The sequence below is a fragment of the Vulpes lagopus genome, chromosome 11 (genome assembly GCF_018345385.1).
Source record: "Vulpes lagopus strain Blue_001 chromosome 11, ASM1834538v1, whole genome shotgun sequence".
Lineage (NCBI taxonomy): Eukaryota > Metazoa > Chordata > Mammalia > Carnivora > Canidae > Vulpes > Vulpes lagopus.
The window spans coordinates 65775817-65801144 of record NC_054834.1 but is presented as its reverse complement, the minus strand read 5'-3'; the positions used below and the strand labels follow the sequence as shown (position 1 = coordinate 65801144).

The 25328-nt window shown below is 51.0% G+C and overlaps 2 protein-coding genes across 2 annotated transcripts; both read right to left on the bottom strand.

The window, feature by feature from the left end:
• Nucleotides 1-1367: 1367 nt before the first annotated feature.
• PSMC3 (proteasome 26S subunit, ATPase 3) lies at nucleotides 1368-7511 on the bottom strand. Its single transcript, XM_041722611.1, has 12 exons — nucleotides 7304-7511; nucleotides 6974-7057; nucleotides 6315-6440; nucleotides 5811-5915; nucleotides 5636-5698; nucleotides 5234-5371; nucleotides 4632-4775; nucleotides 4362-4510; nucleotides 3005-3101; nucleotides 2668-2813; nucleotides 1735-1816; nucleotides 1368-1554 (listed from the first exon to the last, which is right to left on the bottom strand). The coding sequence occupies exons 1-12, from the start codon at nucleotides 7328-7330 to the stop codon at nucleotides 1444-1446; spliced, it is 1272 nt and encodes a 423-aa protein (XP_041578545.1). The 5' UTR covers nucleotides 7331-7511; the 3' UTR covers nucleotides 1368-1443.
• Nucleotides 7512-8929: 1418 nt separating this feature from the next.
• RAPSN (receptor associated protein of the synapse) lies at nucleotides 8930-19457 on the bottom strand. The gene is made up of 8 exons (XM_041773196.1): nucleotides 18894-19457; nucleotides 18104-18442; nucleotides 12526-12684; nucleotides 11906-12004; nucleotides 11706-11828; nucleotides 11119-11172; nucleotides 9689-9888; nucleotides 8930-9239 (listed from the first exon to the last, which is right to left on the bottom strand). The coding sequence occupies exons 1-8, from the start codon at nucleotides 19083-19085 to the stop codon at nucleotides 9167-9169; spliced, it is 1239 nt and encodes a 412-aa protein (XP_041629130.1). The 5' UTR covers nucleotides 19086-19457; the 3' UTR covers nucleotides 8930-9166.
• Nucleotides 19458-25328: the final 5871 nt, after the last annotated feature.

Sequence of the window (25328 nt, the reverse complement as noted above, 5' to 3'; positions counted from 1 at the left end):
ACACAAACTGGAAGCCATCAGAGGCTGTGCTGGGAACGCCTGGGGCAGGGGGTAGAAGTCCACGGATCACCAAGGGGATCCCCACCGCAAACACTAGCACACTCTGGAAGGTGGCCTGGAGGCGATGGGACTCCAGGGTTAGGAAGCTAGCAATGGAGCCAAGCCCTCCAGATGGGCTGGCTCTGTCGGGAGCTCACCGTGGGCATGTCCACGCCCACTTGGTGGAGAGGACAAGGAAAGAGGTGTGGAGGGTCTTTTGCTAGAGGGCAGGTAAGAGCTGACAGGAGTTTTTAGGGGCTCTTACCCTAAAAGGCATCCTGGGGCCCAGCAAAGCTGCCGTTGGAAGCACAGTAGAAAGCAGACATGCTTTACTGTCCTGGGTTTAAATCCCAGCTATGTCCTAAGAGCAATCCTGGCCCAGCTGCTTACACACATTTATGAAATGGGACTGACCTGCTGGGGGCCACTGAGACAACCAGATCAAATTATGCACGAGAGCCGTTCAGCATGGGGCCCAGAGCGAGCCCTCAGTGAAGCCACTAGAACAGCTATGGTGTGGGGGGGCTGGAAGGTAGGCAAGCAGAAAACTAACGAGATCTGCAAGGAAATGGACAGGACATGGGGCCTGACGGGGAGGGGGGCTGACAGTGGAACGGGGCGGGGGAGAACACTTGTGACCAAAGGTCAGGCCTAGAAGGGCCCTCAGTGTTCTTGCTCAAGGTTCAGTTCTCAGCAAGAAGAAATGAGCCAAGAGGAGCGCAACGGTGGCTCAATTGGTGAAATGTCTGCCTTTGACTGAGGTCATGATCCCAGGGTCCTAGGACTGAGCCCCACATTGGGCTCCCTGCTCAGTGGGGAGCCTGCTTCTTCCTCTCCGTCTGCAGATCCCCCTGCTTGTTTTCACTGTCTCAAATAAATAAAATAGTTCTTAAAAAAAAAAAAAAGAGCCAAGAAAGTTAATGACACAGGGAGGAAGAGGCAGCTCAGGGGCCAAGAAACGGGAGGTTGTCCAAGGAGCAAAGACCTAGAGCCTGGCTTTCCAGGGAAGCAAGGACAAAGGCAGCAAAATGTGAGAGGCGAGAGGCTGGCTTCTATTCCGGTCCTTGGTCCTGGAGCTGTAGGGCCCCAAGCTCCGAAGCCAACAGGTGGGGCGGGGAGTGGGAAAGGGGTCGGAAAGGACACGGACATGGTGGGGGGAGGCCGGAAGACCCCAGGCAGCAGCTGTAATCCATACCCATCCTTCCCTGGGGCCTCACCTGACAACTGCTTTGAGGCCCATGGCAGTCTAGGGTTTCCAGGCAGCGGCATCTGGGGAGAACGGGTATGCTCTTCCACCCAGGCCCCAGGGAACGTGCAACAGACAGGTGGCAGGGACCTGAAACCATCTTTTATTTTGAATTTTAACCAGCACCAGACCAGGGAGCAGGTGTGGCGAGCAACCTCCTAGGCGTAGTACTGCAGGTTGGCTTTCTTCTTGGCCTGCACCTCCAGGATGCCTTCCATGTAGTCCTCATGCGTGAGCTCCGTGGCACCCCTGCGCAGCGCGATCATGCCCTGCACCCAGGACAGACAGGCTCTAGGGTGCCTTCCCGCACCTGTGACCCAGCTCTCAAGTGCCTCAGCCTTCTGAGCCTCCCTCACCCAGCAGTCTCCTGCAGTCACAAGCCCCATCCTGTTCAGGGAAGGGGGGCAAGAAAGCATGAAGCAATCCCCTCTCCACGTGCTCCCACTCACCGCCTCCACACACACGGCCTTGCACTGGGCCCCATTGAAGTCATCCGTACAGCGGGCCAGCTCCTCGTAGTTCACATCAGGACTGGGTGGGAGGAGAAGGAGTAGAGACAAAGACCCCAGGACTCAGTTATTGATGGCTAGAGGGAAGAGAGGGAGATGTCCTCCCACACCCCCCATCAAGCAGCAAGGTCCCCTCGCCCCACGACAATGGCAATCCCTTCCCTGCTGTGCCTTGTTCTCTTCTCAGTACGAGACAGAGGACAAAGGGCAGGGAGGTCAAAGCAGAGACCAGGTTATTTCTGTGTCTCTTGAGCTCTAGCCTTCTAGAAATCTGCACCAAAGATCCCAGGGACTGATTCAGCCTGGGGTAAGGGGGCAAGAGGATGGCAGTCTTCCCCTTTTTTGAGTAGTGTAGGCCTTGCATCAGCACAGCGCTGCCCTGATCTCCCACACCAAGCACTTCACTTGACAGTGCCATGGCCCCACATGGTCAGTGACATTATCTCCAAGCACCAGATAAGAAAATTCAGGCTTAGATGGGAAATACCACCTACTAGAGGTCACACAGATCTGAACCCAAGTCCATTTGGCCCCTAGCTGATTCTTCAGAGCCCAGTGGCCCCTAGCTGATTCTTCAGGGCCATGCTGGGCTGTGCTCATCTGCCAAGACGGGAAGTCAAGGAAACTGAGGACCTCCACCTGTGCAACTTTGGACCATGAGGGAGGAAGGGCAGGGTGATTCTAAGGAGGAGAGCACCCAGAACCAGGGCCCAGACACCAGTAAGGTTCTATCTCAGGCTTCTGGGGAGAAATGGAGGCTGGCATGTAGAACACGTGATCAGGGAAGGGGTGGCAGAGACCTGGGGACGCTCAGGACCAAGACAACAAAGATGGCTCTTTGGGGCTCAGCGCCTTGCTCATGTCCTCACTCACCTGACATTCATCTTGCGGGAGTGGATCTGCATGATTCTGGCCCGGGCCTCCTCGTTGGGCATTGGGAATTCAATCTTCCGGTCCAGACGGCCTGAGCGGAGCAGTGCAGGGTCGAGGATGTCCACCCTGTTGGTGGCTGCAATGACCTGAGCAAGGGCAGAGGCAGCAAGGTGAACTGAGGAAGCCGGGGCTCCCAGAGAGACAGCAAGCAGACAGAGGCAGCCCAGGGTCCAGATCAAACAGCAAGACAACCTTAACCCTAATTCTAGCTGCACTAAGCTGGGTGACCGAGGAGGTCCCTGGCCCCATTTCCTTTATCTGTGATGACAATACTCACCTTTACTTGAGTGTTGGGTTGGAACCCATCCAGCTGGTTCAGAAGCTCCAACATTGTCCTCTGCACCTCCCGATCTCCGGCCTTCTCACTGTCAAAGCTGGGACACACAGGAGGCCCAAGACACTGGTGAGGCCACAGCTTGGGAAGAGCCTTCCCCTCCTCCACCCCCTGGAAGCCTAATCCAACTGTCCAGGGAAGGAAAAGGTCTCATTCAGCGTGGGGCCCTCAGCCCAGGACTGGCACAGAACAGGTGTCAGAGACTGGAGAGCTCCTGGGATCAGCCAGGCTGAGGATACAGCAGTGAGCAAAACCAGCCACTGCCTGGGCTATCCCCCAGTGAATGTGCCCCTGCCACTGCCTGCCCTAAAGCCTAGAAATAGGGGATCCAGACTTGGAGCGTAAGGGGGAGCCCAGGCAGGCATCCCTGAGGAAGTATCCCTTAGGCTGAGAACAAACAGGCTAGCAACCAACCAATAAAGAATGGGAAAAGTACATTCCAGAAAGGGAACAAGTGCAAAATCTCTCCCGCCAGGGCTTGGATTATGGAGCGGGTCTATAAACCGAAAGGATATTTGGGCCCTGGGTGGCTCAGTCAGTTAAGAGTCTGACTCTTGGTTTCGGCTCAAGTTATGATCCCGGGGTCATGAGATAGCCCGAGTCGGGCTCTACACTCGGCAGGGAGTCTGTTGGAGATTCTCCTTCTTCCTCTGTCCCCACTCCAGGCACACACACTCTCTCAAATATCTTTAAAAAAATAAATAGGGGCAGCCCCAGTGGCGCAGCGGTTTAATGCCGCCTGTGGCCTGGGGTGTGATCCTGGTAGACCTCGGATCGAGTCCCACATCAGGCTCCCTGCATAGAGCCTGCTTCTTCCTCTGCCTATGTCTCTGCCTCTCTCTCCTCTGTGTCTTTCACGAATAAATAAAATCTTTAAAAAATAAAAACAAACAAACAAACAAACAAACAAACCAAAGGGATGCTGTGAAGACATGGGGGCCGGGGCAGGTCCGGGATGCAGTGGAGCAGATCAGGGACAGCCAGAGGGGACCATGCAAGCCATGCTCAGCCCAGCATTTATCCCAAGGAGCAATGGGGAGCCCATGAAAAATTCTGAGTAGGATGTCCGTCTGAGGGAGTGTGGGTGCATGGGAGTGAAGCGAGCATGTATGAAAGGAACATGCTGGCAACCATGAGGAGAATGGATAGTCAGAAGAAAAGAAGCAGGGGAGCTAGTCAGAACAGAATTCAGGAAGTAAAACCAGAAGAGTAGAGCTGTCACCATTCCAGGGGAAGCAGGGGACAGGGTGGGAAACAGAATTTAGAACGATCTCCTTGGTGGCACTCAGCACCCCCTTACCGCTTAGTGCCAATGGCATCCAGCTCATCAATGAAGATAATGGATGGTGCTTTCTCCTTGGCCAGGGCAAAGGCATCCCGGACCAGCTTGGCACCATCCCCAATGAACATCTGCACCAGCTGGGGGCCAGCCAGCTTCAGGAAGGTAGCCTGTTGGGGGGGCATGGCAATGAGAGTCAGGCCAAAGACACCAAGGGAAGTCCCTCTCAGCCCATTTGGTAGAGCTTTAGCTTCTGCTTCTTTCTTCCTCATTTTCTCCCAAAGCACTCACCTTGGTTTGTGCAGCGCAAGCCCGGGCCAGCAGTGTCTTCCCTGTACCTGGGGGGCCATACATCAACACCCCTTTTGGAGGCTGGATCCCCAAGTTCTCGAACTTCTCCTTGTGGTTCATTGGCAAGACAATAGCTTCCACCAGCTGCCAGGAAGAAGTCCTGGGTGAGGAGAGTGACGCCCCAAGGGCTCCTACAGCCCAACACTTAATGACCTCAACCCTAATAACCCATATCCCTCCTACTCCAATTCAGAGACACTGACTCTCCTTCCCCTGCATCAAAAGGACCCAGGATGCTCATCCCACCAAGGCTAGTTATGGCTGCTCCAGGGACAGCAAGATATAGTAGAAAGGTACCAGGGGAAGAACCAGGAACCTGAGTTCTAGTCACCGCTCTGGCCCTAACCTTCTGTGACCCTCAACAAGTCATTTAAGCTCTCTGGACTTCAGCCTCCTAAACTGTTACACAGCAGCCTCCTTACATCCCTAGGATGCTATGCTAAGAGGCACATTGGCAGTAAGTGCTCTGGTCAATGAAGCAAAAAAACCACAAATGGCCGGCAAGGCTGCTACTGGCTGCTACTGGCCAGTGCTTCTCTCACCTCCTGAATCTGCTTATCCAGGCCCCCGATGTCACTATATTGTTCTGTGGGCCTCTCATCCACCTCCATGGCCTTCACCCGTGAGTCATACTCTGTGGGCAGGGTCTCCAGGATCAGATAGGAGTCTTTGTTCACACCCTGGGGACAGAGCACGAAGCCTTCAGATTTGTCCCAGCTCAAGACCTAACTAAATGGCTGTGTGGCAGGTGTCTGTACACTGAAAGGAAAATAAAGGACTAGGAAAGACGACAACCAAAGAGCAAGCAGACAAGCTCAAACTCTCCACGATGCTCTGCCAAGATGCAGGGCCAACAGTGACCTGGGCCTGGGGCAGAGGCTCAGCTAGTCCATGGGAGAAACCTCATTGGAAAAGCCCTCCCTGGGCTCAGGGACACCGCTCACCACCAAATCTCCTGGCTTTAGCTTTTCAGCATCCACCAACCCAATCACAGGCAAGAAGTATGTCTGTAGGAAAAATTCCAGGTTCAATCTCAGTTACTGTCCTCAATAAAGCTCCCTGGTCCTGTCCCACATCCATTCCTCACCCTCCTCAGTTCTATCCTAGAGCTATCCTCACCTGTCGTGTAGAGGTTTTGATCACTGCACATTTACCCTTCCTCTGAGAATCCAGGTCAATATTGGCACCATCCTCTTCTTGGTCATTGGGATCAACATCTAAAAGCTGGGGGGGGGGGGGGGGAGGAAGCTCAGGTCAAGAGGTCCTGCTCAGCCCCCTCCACTCCCCAGAGTCCAATGCTTCCCAGGCCAAGACAATCCACCTCACTCCTCAAACTATCCCAGGCCCAGGGCATTGATAAGATCCATTTAGGTGTTGCTTCTCTGCAGAGAGCTCTCTACCTCCAAGTAAGGAGGAAATGTGTGGCTTCTTAGGCCTCTTCAGGGTATCGACATGTGTGTATAGTGCCCTGGAAATGCACACTAGGGAGGGGGCCCCGCAAGGCAGAGCTCTAAATGCAATTTGGGCCTCAAAACTTTCACCCACTCTTTCTCCAATGGCCCTACTGTAGGCTGCCTCCAAGCCCAGCTGACCCTTTCTCTTCCCCTCCACATACACACACACCTCGATGACGTTGGAGACAAGATATGGCAGGGTCTTGTTCACTTTGATTTTCTCACTGTTCTCTTTGATCTTGTCTTTCATGGCCTGGAGTTCATGGGTAACTCGCAACACTTCACTCTTCATGATCTGGGATGAGGGCAAGTGGAAGCAAATGTTCAGCCTTGGCTCACCCTTATCCTAGGGAGGGCCCTGTAACTGGTGAGGCCCAGAGGGACCAGGGGGACCTTCCTGCATCCGCTGACTCCGTCTGGAAACCTCCTGAAGCAGTTGCAGCAGAGGGAAAAGAGCAGGGCTCTGAATCAAGCAAATATAGGTTTTAGCTCCTGCTTCTCATTAAGGGCTCCTACTTCAGCACAGTAAAAAACCTGTTTCCTCATCTGTAAAATGTGGGCTCCCTAAAAGAAAGATTCTCAAGAGAAATTATTTAAAGACCTCACTGGAAAAGGGAGCCTGATGAATCCTCTCAGACCTGCCTTCCCACCACTCGGTCTCCCAGAGGTAAGGCTTAGTTTTTCCTTTTTTTTTTTTTTTTTTTAAATAATCCGCGGGCCCTACGTCTTCCTGGAAAGGCCGTGAGAAGAACGTAAAAGAAGCCGCTGGGATCTCCAGGGCCGGCCCTGTGGGGGCATCGCTGCCGGCCACCGGGGCTGTGAGCCCACCTTGATCTCACTGTCCAGCAGCCGTGTGCGCTGGATAATCTCTTCTGTGGACATCTTGAGCACCTCCTCCCCGATTCCATCTTGCTGTTAAAAAAATTTTTTTTGTTTAACTCAGGGCAAGGATTCCGCCTCCTCCGAACCCCACTAACAGCCTCAGCTTCCCTGCTCATAAAACCGAATTGAAGGAGTCGAGCCCCTTGCCCACATCCCAAGCGGCCCCGACCCCGAGACCAGGCCAGAACTCGACCCCCCAACCTCTTCGAGGCCTCCCACCAAGGGCGTCTTCCCACTGGCCCCGGCTCAGGGATCCCCAATTCCCCCAGCGCGCACCTCAGCCTCATCCCACACGGTCGCCATCTTCTCCTGCCGAGTCACTGGATCCTCGAGTTTTGGCAGCAGATTCACGTCCTGAAGGAGAAGACTGAAGATCGAAACGGACAGAAGCTTCGGCCCGGAGATTAATACTATCTTTCTGAAGGCCTGCTCCTGAGTAGTGGCGGACCTCTCTCTCCAATTCCTCACTTAACCGAATTAGTTCCGGCCGCCACGGCCGTGACGAATCTGCTCCTCCTATTCAAATGAGAAAGCCCGGGACACAGGACCCGCCCCCGGCTCCTCCACCGCTCCTGAAGCGTTACCGCCCTCGTCCTGTTTAAGCCGGAGCGACAGGTGGATGCGCTATTGGTCGCTGCGCGCGATGGGCGGAGCCTGGATGTGAAACCGGAAGGGGCGGGAGAAGCGATGGGAGCCTCGAGAGCCTTTGGGAAATGTAGTCTTAAGCTGGCCGGTGATTGAAAGGGCGCTTTGGAAGCGGGGACTCGACCACAGGATCTGGCGCAGCTAGGAAATAAAGGATTCTCGAGATGGCTCTGCCTCCCAAACCATAGGCAGCAGAGGCGTGTGCAGAGGGCCAGAAAAAGGGCATGCCCAGGGCTACCAGAGAGAATCATTAACCAATTTTAAAGAGAAATCGCTGCTGCTGCTAACTTTTGAGCAGCGCCACAGAACTGCCCACGTGGGATGAGCTCCATTGACAACAGCCTCTCCAATTAAAAACATTATGACCAACATCTGTACTCGTTTCTTGTCATCTCAGGAAGTAGGGCAGATCTCTGGATCATGAGACCCATTTTTGTTGTATCTGCGTCCTTTGCTCCGGAGGATCCTCTGCATATCACTGTGAGGTGAGACCCAGGGCACCTTTAAAATGAACTTCATGTCAGCCACCAAGCATTTCTTTTAAGCCGAGCCTTCACAAACAATCTGCAAACTTGGTGAGAACCTGCCTCGTGGTTTTCTTGAAGCAGTTGAAGGCAGAGATTTCTTTAAGTAACAGCATTTGCAGCTGCTCAGTTTGGCAAACCAGCTCTGCCAGTAACAGCATTTCTTCCCTCCTCTCAACAGCCCTGCCCAGTGGACAATTGGATCATCATTCGCAATTTTTTCATTTATTATTTATTTATTCATTCATTCATTTATTATTTATAAAGATTTTATTTATTTATTCATGAGACACAGGCAGAGACACAGAGGGAGAAGCAGGCTCCCGGTAGGGAGCCCAATGCAGGACTCAATCTCGAGACCCGGATCACACCCTGAGCCAAAGGCAGACGCTCAACTGCTGAGCCACCCAGGCATCCCTATTTATTTATTTTAAAGTAAGCTCTATGCCCAATGTGGGGCTCGAACTCAAGACACCAAGATCAAGAGTTGCACGCTCCACTGACTGAGCCAGGCAAGCACTCCTATCATTCTCCATGTTAGATAAGGGCATGGACGATCATAAAAGTTAAGTGACTTTGTCCAGGGTTGTTCAGTGAGTCAGCTGTCAGCACAAGAGCTGCTGATCCCAAACTCACACTTGTTAGAGTTGCCTGACAAGAGTCAAGAAGACCAATTGGGGAAGAAGCTGTCCTGTGCTGGCCACAGCACACCCGCAAAAAGAGTCAGAATTGCTGGGGTCAGGTACAAACAGTTTATTTTTCTATAAAGAGCAAAGTACAAAGAGGCAGGGAGGTCAGCTGAGCCTGGAGGAGCAACAGCGGGCAGGCCCTGGGCCCTGGCTGAGTTTGGAGGAGGTCCTGGCGGCTACCCCAAGAGTAAACAGGATCCAAGGTATGGCTAGTCAGGTGCCCTGGGCATGATGAAGGGGCAGGGGGAGGGGAAGCAGGAGCCCAGGACTGCTGATGGGACTCACACAAAGCCAGGCTTCATGGATGAGCGGCGGCAGTTGGGGCAGCTCCGCGTCCCGTTGTTCTGCAGGCACCTTTCGAGGCAAAGGAAAGGTTTATTTACTGAACCCATGCTTTCATCCTGGGCCTGGGCTCTCTCCCTACCCCTCCCCTCTACAGGATCTGGGAAGGCGTCAAGGGAGAAGGTAGGGCCTGGTGGCCCTGCTTGCCCCTGGTACTCTGTTCTGGGGCTTCTAGGAGGTCAGGAGGTCAGCATGGAGAATGGTACCTGTCCCAGCCCTGAGGCAGGTCTAGCCCTGGGTGTCTGAATCCCATGGCCTTTGAGGGGCCTCTCTGAATTCTCTTTGGAAGAATAGTGATGGCCACCTCACAGGGCTGCTGGGAGGATTCAAGGAGTTATTTATTACAGGGGAAGCACTTAGAACGAAGGGAGCACTACGCTCAACATTACTACTGTGGTTAGGCCAGCTGGGGCCCTAGCGTACCCCACAGAGCCCCCTGCCCACAAGCCAGGAGCCCTCACCTGAGGTGGAAGATGTGCGAGCAGGGCAGGGCCTGCAGCCGGCTGTTCCTTTCACCTATGGACTCGCCACACAGCCCGCAGTAGAGCTCAGTCTCCTCCACACACTCATGGAAGCGCACGACATGGGCACGCAGCTCCCGCTGCAGCCCCTTGCTGCGGTAGATGCTCTCGCTCAGGCAGTGCAGCTTGAGCTGGCTTAGCTGGGGCCAGTGGGGAGCAGAGAGCGGGCATAGGGGACAAGACCAAGTCAGTCCCAGTGAGCCTCCCTCCTTGCCCAGCCCGAGAAGTGGCCCCCGAAGGACCACTGAGCCGTCAGTACACACAGGGTCTGGTCCTGGCGGTGCTCTTGGCTGGCTGATGGGCCTAGGAGAAACGTCCTGCCCTCTGGGCCTTGGTTTCCCCTCATGCAGAATGAAAGGATGGGTGAAGTAAGCAGTCTTCACCCCTAGAACTACCTAGGAACCCCATGTTTTTGAAGAATTTTATTGACCAGATCTGCTGCACTGATTCCATAAGAATGAATTTGCTCTTCTGTTTTTGTTAATTGAATACACATAACAAACAGCTCATTGGCATCTGTGACCAACCTGAGATACTTGGGTAAAACTGAGCAGCTATAATCTATCCAAAAATAAAGATATTTGGCATTTTAGGGGCAACTGGGTGGCTCAGTCTGTTGGGCATCTGCCTTCGGCTTAGGTCATGATCTCGGGGTCCTGGGATCAGGCCCTGCATCGGGCTCTGCTCAGTGAGGAGCCTACTTCTCCCTCTCCCTCTGCCCCTCCTCCTGGCTTGTGCTCTTTCTCACTCTCTCTCTCTCAAGTAAATAAATAAAAATCTTTTTTAAAATTTGGCGTTTTAGTTGTGCTGTGCACTGGATCCCAGAGAAATTTATATTTTCTAGAAGACCTCAAGTAACACTGAGCTTATTTTCAAAATTTAAAGGTTTGGATACTAAACCTAAAATTGAGAGGCCACATACACTATGGGAGGAATGCGGGCTTTAGAGTTAAGACAGACCAGGTACAAAGTGTGAGACCTGGAGTAACCCACTGAGCCTCACTTGCCTTAACTCTAAAAATGGGGCTTGCGCTCACCTCGCAGGGAGACGGTGAGGACTGGGACCAATACCTAGAAGCACCTGAGTGTACCCAGCTCTTAGTGACTGGACCCACTGTTAGGAGTTCTAATGACTATCAAGAAGCTCTGAGGAATTCTGACGTCCTCTGAGCTACGGATTTCTTGCCCTGCCCTCCAAAGTGCTTTGTGGGTGGAAGAGAAACAGCCAGGGTCTGGGAATGGGTGGTGGCAGCCCCTGGAGATCTAGAAGAGCTCAGGGCATGTGCAGGCTCAGGGTAGCCCTTCCCACACACCCAAGATCCCACCTTGGCCTCTTGACTCCAGACCCAGAAGACAGAATCAGGTCTGACCTTGTTCCCCACTTCCTCTGCCAGGTCCTGGGCTTTCTCGATGACATCCAGAGCCTAGAAGGCAAGCATAGGCCAGGGCTACGGGCAGAGTTCTCTGGCAGAGGCCTTGGCTCACAGGAAGGGAAGGGGAAGGGAAGGGGCAGGGAAGGGCGGGCTTGAGGAGGGCAGCATGGCTGGGCAGCTGCCCTGCCTGAGAAGGTAGCAAAAGGAGGCTGGAGCCCAGTCACAGAGCCACAGTGTGGGCAAGTTACCTGCTCCTTCAGTTTACTCAGATACAGAATGGGAAGACTATTCCTGTCTCATTGGGTGTTGTGAAATCAGGAAAGCAGTTAACGCATCCTGAGTTCAAACCCAGCTCTGGCTCTTTAGTAGTTGTGGGTCTGGGCACGTCGTGAGCCTTTTCTGAGTCTGGAAAATAACTTGGAATGTACTCACCTTATGGGATTCAGGTGAAGCTGATGTTAGACAAAATGTCTGGAAGAGTTCTGCCCAGGACCAGCCAGCCCCACAGACTTTTGGCTGACCTACTGGCTGCAAATAGGAGCAGTGGAGAGAGCGGGGGGGTATAGGAAAGGGCCCGACCTCACCTTGTCCAGTGCTTTCCTGGCTATCCAGCATTTGGCCACTCCCAGCAGCACCTGCACCTGCCCCAGGCGGTTTCCAATCTCAGTCATGATGCTCATGGCAGAGTCGTACCTGGGGAAGGCTGTCTGCACAGCCAGGTGGGAAGGTGCGATCAGACTGGGCCAGGCCTGCAACCCCTCCCTCTGTACCCCAGTGGCCTCACCTCCAGGTCCCCACGGCTCCGGTGGATGTCAGCAAAACACAGCAGGCAGAGTGCCTGGAGTGGCCGGTCCCCGTGCTGCAGTGCAATCTTCATAGATTCCTGTGAAGGGAACCTGGTTGCTCCAGCCTGCCCATCTGCCCCCACCCACCCACCAGGGTGTCATTCCAGTGAGACCCTCTGACAGGGCATCCCAGAGATCACCCTATCCAATACACCTAGCATGGCATCGAAGCCCTGCACATGAAACCAGTGAGGTCTCACAACGCCCAGAGAAGTGGACACAGGTTCAGAGAGCAGAAGTGACTTGATCAAAGGTCACCTGGCTCATAAGTGGCAATGCTAGGATTTGAGCCCAGGTCAGTGGAACTCCAGAGACTGGCTCTCTTCCAATTTAAAGCAACCCACAGAGGATGTGTGTGGGTGGAGGCAGAAGGAAGCCCTCTCCCCTGAGAATGGACTGGAAGGGAGCAGAGAGGTGGGCAGAACAAACACATCCTTCGGGGGCTCTTGGAGAAGGGGGCTACAGGCAAATCTTGGGACCCTAAGTGGCCTGATGTGGAAGGAGGACCCCTTAGCCCATACCACCACCCTCTACCTGCCCGCCTTCCCTCCTGCCCCACCTCACAACACTCCATGGCGCTGCCCAGGTGGCCCAGCAGGCGGTACGCCACAGCCATGTGGTACTGGCTCATGGCCCGGTACTTGAGGCTCCAGCCTTTGCCATAGTCGCTAACGAGCTCTGCGGCCTTGCAGGGGAAGAACAGGGCTTTCTCGTAGTCCTGCGGGGGACACAGGGAGGAGGTGGGACAAGAAGGGGCACTGTGAATGGCAGGATGCCCAAGTCAGGGGCTCCAGGGCCTGGCGTCTCCATCAACCCATAGTGGGTACCCATAGTCCCTGCCGGTGTTCACTCATTCATTCATGTATCCAAGGAAAAGGGATCCAGGCAGAGGGAACAGCCACTGAAAGGGTGTGGGCTCCACAGACATAGGAATTTTCATCCAGTTTGCTGATGTAGCCCAAGAGCCTAGCACAGTTCTTAGCACTTTGTAGATGCACAATGAATATTTGTTGAATGAAGGAATGAATGAGAAGGCAAGAAAATACAGTTGGCTTCTCACTTACTCCCAGTTGGGCCCCTTTTATCTTCAGAGACACACAAAAAGGGGTACCACACCCCCAGTAGTGTCTGCCCCCCAGTACCCAGCAGCAGGTGCTTCCCAAAGGCTCAGTGACTGATTGTCAGCCCCAAAGAACATCGGAACAGACTCACTGGGGCAGTGAAATCATTCCTTCATCCCTTCGTTCTCCTCACACCTCCAAATACTCTTTCTACCTGCTGGATCTCAGCTGATGACCTTGCTTCATCACTCCACAGGGAAAACAGAAGAAAGTCAGAAAAGGACTCTTCTCCACCAAATCCACGAGATGGATCACTCTGCCTCCTTCCTGCCACCATGGAGGACTCCCTGCTCCAACAGGTGTGAGCCCCTCCATGGGGGCTCTGGACACATCCCCCATCTCCTTGGGCTCAATCATTCCCATCATCCTACAAACATATTCTGGCATTTATTACCTCATTAAAAAATAAAAAAAGAGGGCAGCCCTGGTGGCGCAGCGGTTTGGCGCCGCCTGCAGCCTGGGGTGTGATTCTGGAGACCCAGGATCAAGTCCCACATCGGGCTCCCTGCATGGAGCCTGCTTCTCCCTCTGCCTGTGTCTCTGCCTCTCTCTCTCTCTCTCTCTCTCTCTCTGTCTATGAATAAATAAATAAAATCTTTAAAAAAAATAAAAAAGAAAAAAAGAAATCTCAGGAAGTCTGCTTCTCCCTCTCCCTCTGCCTACCATTCCCCCTGCTTGTGCATGCTCTCTCTCTCTCTCTGTCAAATAAATAAATATATAAAATCTTTTTTAAAAAAAATCAAATCAATCTTCTTCAGACCTCATGTCTCCTTCAGCTAAGCCCCATTGCTCCATTCTTTCTCTTAGAAAATCTATTTGATCTTCTACTTAATATCCAATAGGCATCTCCAAGTTAATATGACCAAAAGAGAACTCCCAATAACGCCAATAAAAATCTGTTCTTCACAAATTCTGTTACATAGTTAAAAAAATTATTTACTTAAGTAATCTTTATGCCCTACACGGGGCTGGACCTCACGACCCTGAGACCAAGAGTCGCACGTTCCACCAACTAAGCCAGCCCAGTGCCCCTTGCCAATGTATGTTTTTTTTTTTTTAAGATTTATTTATTTATTCATGAGACACACACACACACACACACACACACACACACACACACACACACAGAGGCAGAGACACAGGCAGAGGGAGAAGCAGGCTCCATGCAGGGAGCCCGACGTGGGACTCGATCCCGGATCCCAGAATCACAACCTGAGCTGAAGGCAGGCGCCCAACCGCTGAGCCACCCAGGTGTCTCCCAATGTATGTTTTTAATTTGAAGCCATGTAAATGTTCTAAATATTCAAAATACTTTAATTTTTTAAAAACCCCAAAGATAGAGGCACCTGAGTGCCTCAGCTAGTTAAGCCTCTGCCTTTGGCTTAGGTCATGATCCCCATCTCCTGGGATCGAGCCCCACTTTGGGTCCCTGCTTAGTGGGTAGTCTGCTTCTCTCTCTCTTTTTTACTCTCTCTCTCTCTCTCTCCCTCTGCCCCTCCCCACTGCTTGTTCTCTCTCTCTCAAATTAAAAAAAAAATCTTAAAAAAACCCCTAAAGATAGAAAATGGAAATAAATAGCCCTAACTATATCATCATATTAATATAATTAATTATAAGTTTAATTATAGTTATTATAATATAACACAATATAATATTAAAATATAATGCTATAAGATATTATTACATCATGTATTATGTTGCATTATGCTAATATGACCACACAGAAAAGAGTATTTTGTGTATTTTTTAGGATAAAATAAATATGTAATTATGTTGCTAAAAGCCAACATTTTCAGTCTAGGAGAAAAGAGAATCAAGATTAAAATAAATTAAGGAAAATCCTGAAACATTAGATTTGAATTGCAAATATCAGCATAAATTTAGTTGTCTTGGCAACTAAAAAGATCTAGAAGCCATGACAACCCAGTAGCAATGAGCACCTTGAGAACCCACATTTGGTCTTTAATATGACTTCCCACCAGAAAAGCCCAGAAAAATGGCTGATTTCAGGTCCGGGGTGGGGGCTATACAAAATGAGCCTGGGATAGTTTATTGTTCCAGAAAATAAGAACACTTTCAATGTCTAAATAAAGTCTCGTCGAAAGGACACAGGAGTTATATCGAAGGAATACCATTAGCTAAAGTCAAGATATTTTGAGCATCAGAAAAAACAACATTACAATTAACTGAAGAGTACTAGGGGCACTGGGGTGGCTCAGCGATTGTCTGCTTTTGGCTCAGGTTGTGATCCCCAGGGTCCTGGGATCGAGTCCCGCATCAGGCTCCCCTCAAGGAGCCTGCTTCTGCCTATGTCTCTGCCTTTCCCTCTGTGTCTCTCATGAATAAATAAAATCTTAAAACAACAAAAAAAACAAAACTGAAGAATACTGAATATTTTAAAAATCCAAGATTTCATAGCGATACTCAAAAAGAAGAAAGTAAAACAAGTAAGTATGATCATTGAAGGCGGGCATAACTTCAACTCCTCATCATCAAAGTGATAATTAAAGGAAGCGAGGGATGCCTGGATGCCTCAGCCAGTTAAGCATCTACCTTCGGCTCAGATTGTGATCCCAGGGTCCTAGGATCAAGCCCCACATTGGGCTTCCTGCTTAGGGGAGAGCCTGCTTCTCCCTCTGCCCCCTCCCTCGCTCATCCTCATGCTCTTTCTCTCTCAAATAAATAAGTAAAATCTTTAAAAAAATAAATAAAGGAAAGGAAAGGAAGAAATATTTATGCCTTTTATGCAGGAACTGCATTTCAGAGGAGCTAACTAGCCCATTTGATGGAGGACAGTTCTTCCTTACAGAAAAATCCAGCCAACAACTGTAGAAGAATGGTAGGACTTGGAAATCGCCATTCCCTTCAGTTGAAATAGAAGAACTGATGCAGGCAAGAAACATCACTGGACACTAAATCTGCCCAGTGGAAACTGTGGCCACAGAACTGAACATTCACAGGAAGCCAGAAGTCACCTCCCTCCAAGTTCACCTCCTGGTCACAAAAGGACAAACACAAACCCTAAAACCAAGGGATCAGGTCATTGTCCCCATATGGGATGTGATGCAACATGAAGCTCCGAGCAGCGCTGACACAGTCTTCTTACCAAAACAGTGTGACCCGAGTCTTCCCTGGTCACTGAGTTCCCGTTCACAGGGAGCAGAGGGGAGGAAAAAACCCCACAAAACCCCAGTCACATGACTCCTTGCAGAAGCAAGGGGACAATGAGATGAAGTACGTTCTAGGGCAATCCATCCCCTTGTTGGATAAATCATGGAAAATAAAGGGGAGGAGAGAAATCTCCTACTGAAAGAGACTTAAGAGACATAATGCCCACTGCACGTGTGCCTCTTGTTTGTGTTCCAATTTCTAGAAGCAGAGGGTAGAGGCGTGTTTTCAGGATAAGCAGAGATATTTAAGAGATAACTGTGATTACATAAGAAAGTATCCTTATATAAGAAAATATCTTTTTTTTCTTTCAGAGATGCATACTGAACTACTTTGGGGTAAAGTATCATGATGTCTATAATTTCATGTCACAACACTTCAGTTAAAATACGGTGTCATATATGGGTAATATTAATAATTGTTCAATCTAAATGGTGGGGATATGGAGATTCATTATATTATTCTTTTTTCCTGTATGGTTAATTGTCTTCATAATAAAAAAGATTTGGGGACGCCTGCGTGACTCAGCAGTTAAGCGTCTGCCTTCGGCTCAGGGCATGATCCTGGAGTCCCAGGATCAAGTCCCGCTCTGGGGTCTCTGCCTGGAGCCTGCTTCTCCCTTTGACTGTGTCTCTGCCTCTCTCTCTGTGTCTCTCATGAATAAATAAATAAAATCTTAAAAAAAAAAAAAGATCTTAAAACACTCCATCCCTCTCCCATTTTTCAAATCTCACTGAGTGGGTTCTTCCTACGTCTGGTTGCTGAAAACAAAATCCTCGGTGGCATCCTGGATGACTCTCATTTGCGAGCAAATGATTCTCATTTGCTCGCACCTCACCTTTGATTCATCAGCATTTGCACACCTATCTACCCCCAGGTTTATTAAGCATATACTGTGTGCCAGGCATCAACATCCCCCGTGGGCCAAGGGCAGCCTGGATGCCTAGGGTCCTGGCCAAACAAACACTGGACCAGAAATAAGCCTGTGGTCTCTGGCTCCTCTGTCCACTCTCCATCTGCCTTCTCCCCCCGCCCCCTTGGTTCTCACCACCTCCCACCCCCTTGTCCCACACCTGTGACAGCAATGCTGGCCTCCGTAGTCCCTAGAATAGGCCAGCTATGCCCCACTCCCCCCACCCAGGGCAGAGTTTTGCTTTTGCTGTTGTCTCTGTTTCAGGCTTTTACCAGTTTTCTGCATGGCTCACCCTCTCATCTGCTTCCAACCATCAGACTGATAACACCTCTCCGAGGCCTTCCAGTCATTCTATTTGAAGTTGTAACACCCCATCCTCGGCACTTCCCACCCCCTTTCCCACTTTCTCCTAAGCACTTTCTAGAGCGCTGTGTGATTGAGTTACTGATTATATTTGACTTTTTCTAGAATGCAAGCTTTACATGGCCAGGGGCTTTGCTGTTATTTTCACTGCTTGCATCCCAAGCCAACAGAGCAGCACGGCATAGAGTAAACAGTCAATAAATACTTGATGAATGAATCCTTAACAACTGTGCTGGACAGTGGGCCCTGTTCTCCCTCATTGTATAGATGTGCCTACCAAGGCTCCAAGATGAGAGGTGCCATGTGCAAGACCACACAGCAAACACATGGCAGTACAGGTTCATGGCCAGTCCTCACAAGGAGCCTCCTGGTCCCCCAGAGGGCAGACAGACCAAGGTTTGAATGCTGGCTCTGCCCTTCCCGGTAAGTCTGCACCTTCCTGGGTGAGTCTTCCCTCTCAGACTCTCCTATGTGGGAGGACTGAGTACGGTCTTGAATGGGGAGTGTGACTCACAGGAGGGTGTCAGGGGACCCGAGCCCTCCCCTGCCCACCCCCTGGGCCCGAGGCCTACCTTGACCTGGGCATAGAAGCTGCCCAGGCTGCAGCAGACGCGGCACTCGAGCATGGCATCGTCATTGTTGTGGGCGTAGCGCAGGGCCTTCTCGAAGCTCTCCAGTGCCTTCTGGAAGAGGCTGAGGCCCAGGAAGGCATTGCCCATGCTCAGGCTGACCTGGCCTCCGAGCTGGGCGCCCGCCCTGGTGCCGGGCAGGCCGACGCAAGTCTTGCAGTAGGAGATGGTCTTGTGGAACTCACACAGCTTCTCGTTGCTGCGTGCCAGGTTCAGGTAGCTCTCCAGAAGGAAGTCGGCATCCTCCAGCTCCCGAGCCGTGTCGATCTGCACCACAGCGAACTGCCCGGGGGCAAGGGCAGGAGCGGTCAGCCTGGGCTCCAGGCCTCAGACCGGGCCTCCTCCCCGCCTCGCAGCCAAGGCCTCGGACCCAGAGCTTCCAGCCAAGGCCTCAGATGAGCTCTCTGTTCCCCAGCCACAGGCCAGGAGCATCAGCCCTGGAGCCAAACACAGACCCTTCAGCTTTCGCCCCCGGCCTTCCTGGGCCACCCACCCACCCACCTACCCGCAGCCTCAAACCCGGAGCCCAAACAGGAAGGCTGGAAGCTAGCTTCCCAGGCGGGGCCTGGCCATTGCCGAGCCCTGAAGCCCAGAAGCTCCGTCTCCGTGTCACACAGAAGTTCAAGGCCCAAGGGCCTTCGACGGGTCTGGGAGCCCCCTGCGGGGCTGGGCTGCTAGCCAGGGGGACGCAGGGGAGCGTGAGGAGCCAGGAGGGTGGGCAGCCCGGGCCCACCTTCAGCATCTCCTTGTAGCGGCCCATCTCCGAGTGCGCCGTCACCAGGCAGCCCAGCACGCGGAAGCGCCCCACGAGGTCGGCGCTCTTCTCCAGCACCTTCATCCACACGTGCAGCGCCTTCTCGGTCTGATTGGACTGGTACAGCTGGAGCCCCTTCTCGATCTGCTGCTTCGTCTGGTCCTGCCCCATCCTCGCAGAGCCCTGCACCGCACGAGGAGGGAGAGACCCTGGGCGCTCCCGGCTTCTAGGCGTTCATGGCGCAGACCACAGTGCCAGCTGCCCACGGAGCCCCAGGGAGGACAGCGGCGCCAGGCAGGGGCCCAGAAGGGGCCTAGATGGAGAGCGGGCGCCACCCTGGGAACAAGGCTTGTCCGGCCCCAGTCCGCAGCTGTTCCTGCCAGTTGGGGCCACGTGGCCGCTGAGGAATGTCAGCTACAGTGTCACGCGGGCCTCTGCCGCACCCCCCCACCCAGGCTGGGAGGTGGCTTCCCCAGGATGCAGGCACCCTGCTCCCTGCTCCCCCTCAACCTTGGGTGTCTTCTCGGGGCCTCTGACACTGGCCCTGCCTCCTTGGCCCTGCAGGCCCTCCCTGTGGCCTGGCCGAGGAGCCGCCTCCAGGGACAGGCTGAGGGCCTGGAGGAAGCAGGGATGAAGTGAGGCGGGTGGCCAGCCCTGAGCCCTGCATACCCCCACCCATCACAACCTTCCCCCCAGACCTACTCCTCCCCAGGCTTTGTTTCTGGGATTCGCTGGGCACTGGGGACCAGGATCAATCCTCCATATGCACACCCACACCACACCCAACATCTCATCCACACTCACAGTATGACCCAAGCCAGGTCATTCACCTCTCTGTTCCTCAGCTTCTTCATCTGAAATGAAGAGAACAACAGGCTAATAGAGCCTGACCCAGAGGGGTGCTATGAGACAGCACAGGATAGTGGGGACAGCATGCACCCTGGAGCCAGACTGACTCTGCCATTTACTAGCTGTGTGGGCCATGTGACTGTGGGCAAGAGAGTGCTGGTACCCACCTCAGTGGATTAGAATGAATGAACTAGCTGGAGAGGACATAGAACAGCAGGAGGTCACCCCCAAGCTGTGTCCAACTGCTCCATAGCATACCACCCACCAGGGACAGGAGTTGATCCCTGAAGGGTTAAGAAGCATCCCAATTCCCATCTCCATCTCAGCTTGAAAGGGTGCCTAACAGTGACTTTTAATGCCAGACACTGTGGAGAAGTGTCTTATGCAGGGAGCAGACTCTTGAAATATGGGGGCTTCTAGTGTTGAAAGGCCCTAGGTAATAGGGCTCTGCCAACCCCACCAGCTCTATCTCCCTCAGTTTTTCTCCTTCCACTCTGTGACAGAAGCCCCCTTCTTTTTTTTTAATTAAAAAATTTTTTTAATTTAAATTCAATTAGGGGATCCCTGGGTAGCTCAGCAGTTTGGCGCCTGCCTTGGGCCCAGGGCACGATCCTGGAGTCCCGGGATCGAGTCCTGCGTTAGACTCCTGACATGGAGCCTGCTTTTCCCTCCTCCTGTGTTCTCTGCCTCTCTCTCTCTCTCTATCTCTATCATAAATAAATAGATAAATCTTTATTTTTTTTTTAGATAAATCTTTAAAAAATAAATTCAATTAGTTAACATATAATGTGTTAATTGGTTGCAGAGGTAGAGATCAGTGACTTTTCAGTCATCACTATATAACACCCAGTGCTCATTCCATCACATGCCCTCCTAATGTCCATCACCCAGTTACTCTGTCCCCCCACCTTCCTCCCCTCCAACAAACCTATTTGTTTCCTACCTATGATTAAGAGTGTCTTACAGTTTGTCTCCTTCTCTGATTTGTCTTGTTTCAGTTTTTCCTCTCTTCCCCTATGATTCTGTTTTATTTCTTAAATTCCACATGAGCGAGATCATATGATGATTGTCTTTCTCTGATTGACTTGATTTCATATTTTGATGACTGAGTAATATTCCATTGTATGTATACACCACATCTTCTTTATCCATTCATTTGTTGATGGACATCTGAGCTCTTTCCATAGTTTGGCCACGGTGGACATTGGTGCTATAAACATTGGGATGCAGGTGTCCCATCATTTCACTACATCTGTATCTTTGGGGTAAATACCCAGTATTGACATACCCTACCCAGAATAGGGTAGCTCTATTTTCAAATTTTTGAGGGCCTTCCGTACTGTTTTTCAGTTGGCTGTACCAGCTTGCATTCCCACCAACAGTGTACCAAGGTTGCCTTTTCTCCCCATCCTCACCAACATCTGTTGTTTCCTGATTTGTTCATTTGAGCCATTCTGACTGGTGTGAGGTGGTATCTCATTGTAGTTTTGATTTGTATTTCCCTGATGATGAGTGAAGTTGAGCATCTTTTCATATGTCCGTTGGCCATCTGTATGTCTTCTTTGGAGAAACGTCTGCTCGTGTCTTCTGCCCATTTCTTGACTGGATTATTTGTTCTTTGGGTTTGATAAATTTGTTTTATAAGTTCTTTATGATTTTGGATACTAGCCCTTTAACTGATATGTCATTTGCAATAATCTTCTCCCATTCTGTCCGTTGTCTTTGGTTTTGTTGATTGTTTCCTTTGCTGAGCAAAAGCTTTTTATTTTGATGAAGTCCCAATAGTTTGTTTTTGCCTTTGTTTCCCTTGCCTTTGGAGATGTATCTAGCAAGAAGTTGTTGAGGACCAGGCCCCTTCTTTCCCCAGGGGAAAGGTCATCCTTTCAGAGTGGACAGTTTTTAGTATATTCACAAATTTGTACACTGAAGGACGCCTGGGTGGCTCAGAGGTTGAGTGCCTGCCTTTGGCCCGGGGCGTGATCCTAGGGTTCCAGGATCGAGTCCCACATCAGGCTCCCTGCATGGAGCCTGCCTCTCTCTCTGCCTGTGTCTCTGCCTCTCTCTCTCTCTCTCTCTCTCTCTCTCCCTCTGTGTCTCTCATAAATAGATAAAAATCTTTTAAAAATTTTTGTACACTAATTACCACTAATCCCAGAATATTTACACACATCAGAAAGAAGTCCCATAATGCGGCGCCTGGGTGGCTCAGTTGGTTAAGCATCTGTCTGTCTTTGGCTCAGGTCATGATCTCAGGATCCAGGGGTGGAGGTCCCTGCGTCAGGCTCTCTGATCAGCAGGAAGTCTGCTTCTCCCTCTCCCTCTGCCTGCCACGTCCCCTGCTTGTGTTGTGACAAATAAATAAAATCTTAGAAAAAAAAGCCCCATATTGATGAGTAGTCACTCTATTCCTCCTGTTATAGTTGAATTGGTGTCCTCCCTGATTCATATGTTGAATTTTTATTTTTTTTTAAAGATTTTATTTATTCGTGAGAGACAGAGAGAGAGACAGAGAGAGAGGCAGAGACACAGGCAGAGGGAGAAGCAGGCCCCAGCAGGGAGCCCAATGTGGGACTCAATCCCGGGACTCCAGGAATATGCCCTGAGCCGGTGGCAGGAGCTAAACTGCTGAGCCACCCAGGGATCTCCTTGTTGAATTTTTAAGAAGATTTTGCTTATTTATTTGAGAGAGAGAATGAGTAGAGGAGAGACAGAGGGAGAAGTAGGCCCCTGCTGAGCAGGGAGCCCGACACAAGCCTCGATCACGAGTCTCCAGGATCATGCTCTGGGGCGAAGGCAGGCGCTAAACCACTGAGCCACCCAGGGATCCCCATGTTTTTTATTTTTAAAACAATTATTTGAGAGAGAGAAAGAGAAAGCAAGAGAGCAAAAAAGCACACACATGAGCCAGGGGTCAGAGGGAGAGGGAGAGGGAGACAGGATCTCAAGCAGATTCCCCGCTGAGCATGGACCCTGACACAGGGCTTGATCTTATGACCCTGAGAACATGACCTGAGTGGATATCAAGAGTCAGACGCTTAACTGATTGAGCCATCCAGGCTCATATGTTGAATTATTAACCCCCAGATGGGATGTTGTTGGAGACACTGTCTTGAAAGAGGTAAAATGAGGTCATTAGGGTGGGCCTTAATCCACTATGACTAGTGTCCTAAGTTCAGGACACAGACACACAAAGTAAGACCAAGTGAAGACATAGGAAAAAGACAGTCACATACAAGCCAAGGAAAGAGGCCTCAGAAGGAATCCACCCTTGTAACACCTTGATCTCTGAGTTCTGACCTCTGGAACCGTGAGAAAATAAATTCCTATTGCTTAAGCCACTCAGTGGTATTTTGTTTTGTTTTTAAAGTTTATTTATTTAGACAATCTCTACACCCAATGTGGGGCTCAAACTCACGACCCTGAGATCAAGAGCCTCACACTCCCCTGACTGAGCCAGCCATGTACTCCAGCGGTACTTTGTTATGCAGCCTGAGCAAACTAATACACCTCGCAACCACCACCTACTTTCCAGGGAATTACCTATTTTTTGGACATTTCATATACATACAATCATACAATATGTGGTCTTCTGTGACTGGCTTCTTTCACTTGGCATCATATTTTCTTTTTTCTTTCTTTCTTTTTTTTTTATGATAGTCACAGAGAGAGAGAGAGAGGCAGAGACACAGGAGGAGGAAGAAGCAGGCTCCATGCACCGGGAGCCCAATGTGGGATTCGATCCCGGGTCTCCAGGATCGCGCCCTGGGCCAAAGGCAGGCGCCAAACCACTGCGCCACCCAGGGATCCCGGCATCATATTTTCAAGGCTCATCCATACATAAATCAGTACATCATTCCTTTTTGTGGCTAAATAGTATACATTATATGTATGGATCTACCATTTTATTTAGCCATCCCTTGGTGAACCACGTGAGGTTTGGTTCACTTTTTTTTTTTTTAAGATTAATTTTTTTTATTATTATTTATTTATGATAGTCATACAGAGAGAGAGAGAGAGAGAGAGAGGCAGAGACACAGGCAGAGGGAGAAGCAGGCTCCATGCACCGGGAGCCCAACGTGGGATTCGATCCCGGGTCTCCAGGATCGAGCCCTGGGCCAAAGGCAGGTGCCAAACCGCTGCGCCACCCAGGGATCCCTGGTTCACTTTTTGGCTGTAAAGAATAACAGTGCTAGGAACACGCATGTACAAATCTTCCTATTTTCATTTTTGTTGCGTTCAGCTTCTGAGGAATTGCCAACAATTGCCCCAGGGCCTTTGTATCTCCTGATTTCTTTTCCCCTGCCTCCCACCATCCTGCTTAGTTCCATTCTAGTTAGGGTGAATCTACTTATTATACTCTCATGGAGAATTACATTCCATTCTGATACGAGACTTCTCTCTATAATTTTATATTCATCAATAAGGTTATTTTCTTGACATCTGTTTCCTCTACTCAAATGTGTGAACAGTGACCATCTCGTCCACCACTGACTGCATCCCCAGAGCAAGGCCAGGCAACCGTGGTCACTCAATAAACATGCTGAATGAATGAATGGGGAAAAGGGGGAGGAACAAAAGTCTAATTTGGAAATTTAAGGCAACTGCTGCAGGCTTCACAGCCGATTTGCTACGTCCTGCCCCAGCCCAGGCAGAGATGACTTCCTGTTCACGGTGAGCAAAGCAGGTCCAGAGAAGGGCAGTCTGGAGCCAGCTCAGGGTCACAGCTCAGCAGAAGTGGAAGGGATTTAGGAGTAAACCCATGGGACTTAGGCAAAGCTACCAGGAACCCCCGGGGGGACGTGCTCTTGAACCCCCACCACAGGAAGCTGGGAAAGGGGGCGAGAGGGAGAGTTGCAGTAGCCAGTCAGGGAGCCACTGGCAATGGAGAGGTGACTGGGATCTTCCTCTCATCTGGGAGGGTGGGTCTTTGGTGAATGTTAACCTCCAGAGGGGAAGGAAGCGGGGCCCACAGGGAAAATGCTGAAGATCTATCAGATTCTCTCCCACTCCACACTCCAGACCCAAGTCTGACAGGAAGGAAAGGACACGGGCACCTGCATCCGTGCCCCCAAAGGAGTCTGGGAGCCTCTTGGGTACCTAGGAACTCAGATGATCTCAAAACTTGAACACTTGACAGGAGAAAGGTTCCCCGCCCTAGAGTCAGCTCTTTGCTGACTACTGCACACACTTAGATCAAGGTCATGCTCCGTTAGGGCAAGGGCTGTGATGGTCGTTATATCTTGAGCACCTGCCCAGTCCCTGGCAAAGTGAGAGACCAACAGATGACCACATCTAACATTTCCCGAGCTAAGCATTTCCTCCAGCTTACAAATAAAGAAACTGAGGCACTGGGCAGTAACATGACCTGTCCAAGACCACACAGCTAGAGAGACAGAACAAGGACTGGATCTGAGTAATGTGACCCTACGGGTCCCACTCTTAACCAAGATACTGTCCCAGAAAGGAGGAAGGAGAGAGGGGGAAAAGTAAAGGGGAATGGGACACAGATTTTCAGAATTCACAGTGATCTTTACCTGACACACAAGTTACCTGGGAACCTTAGCC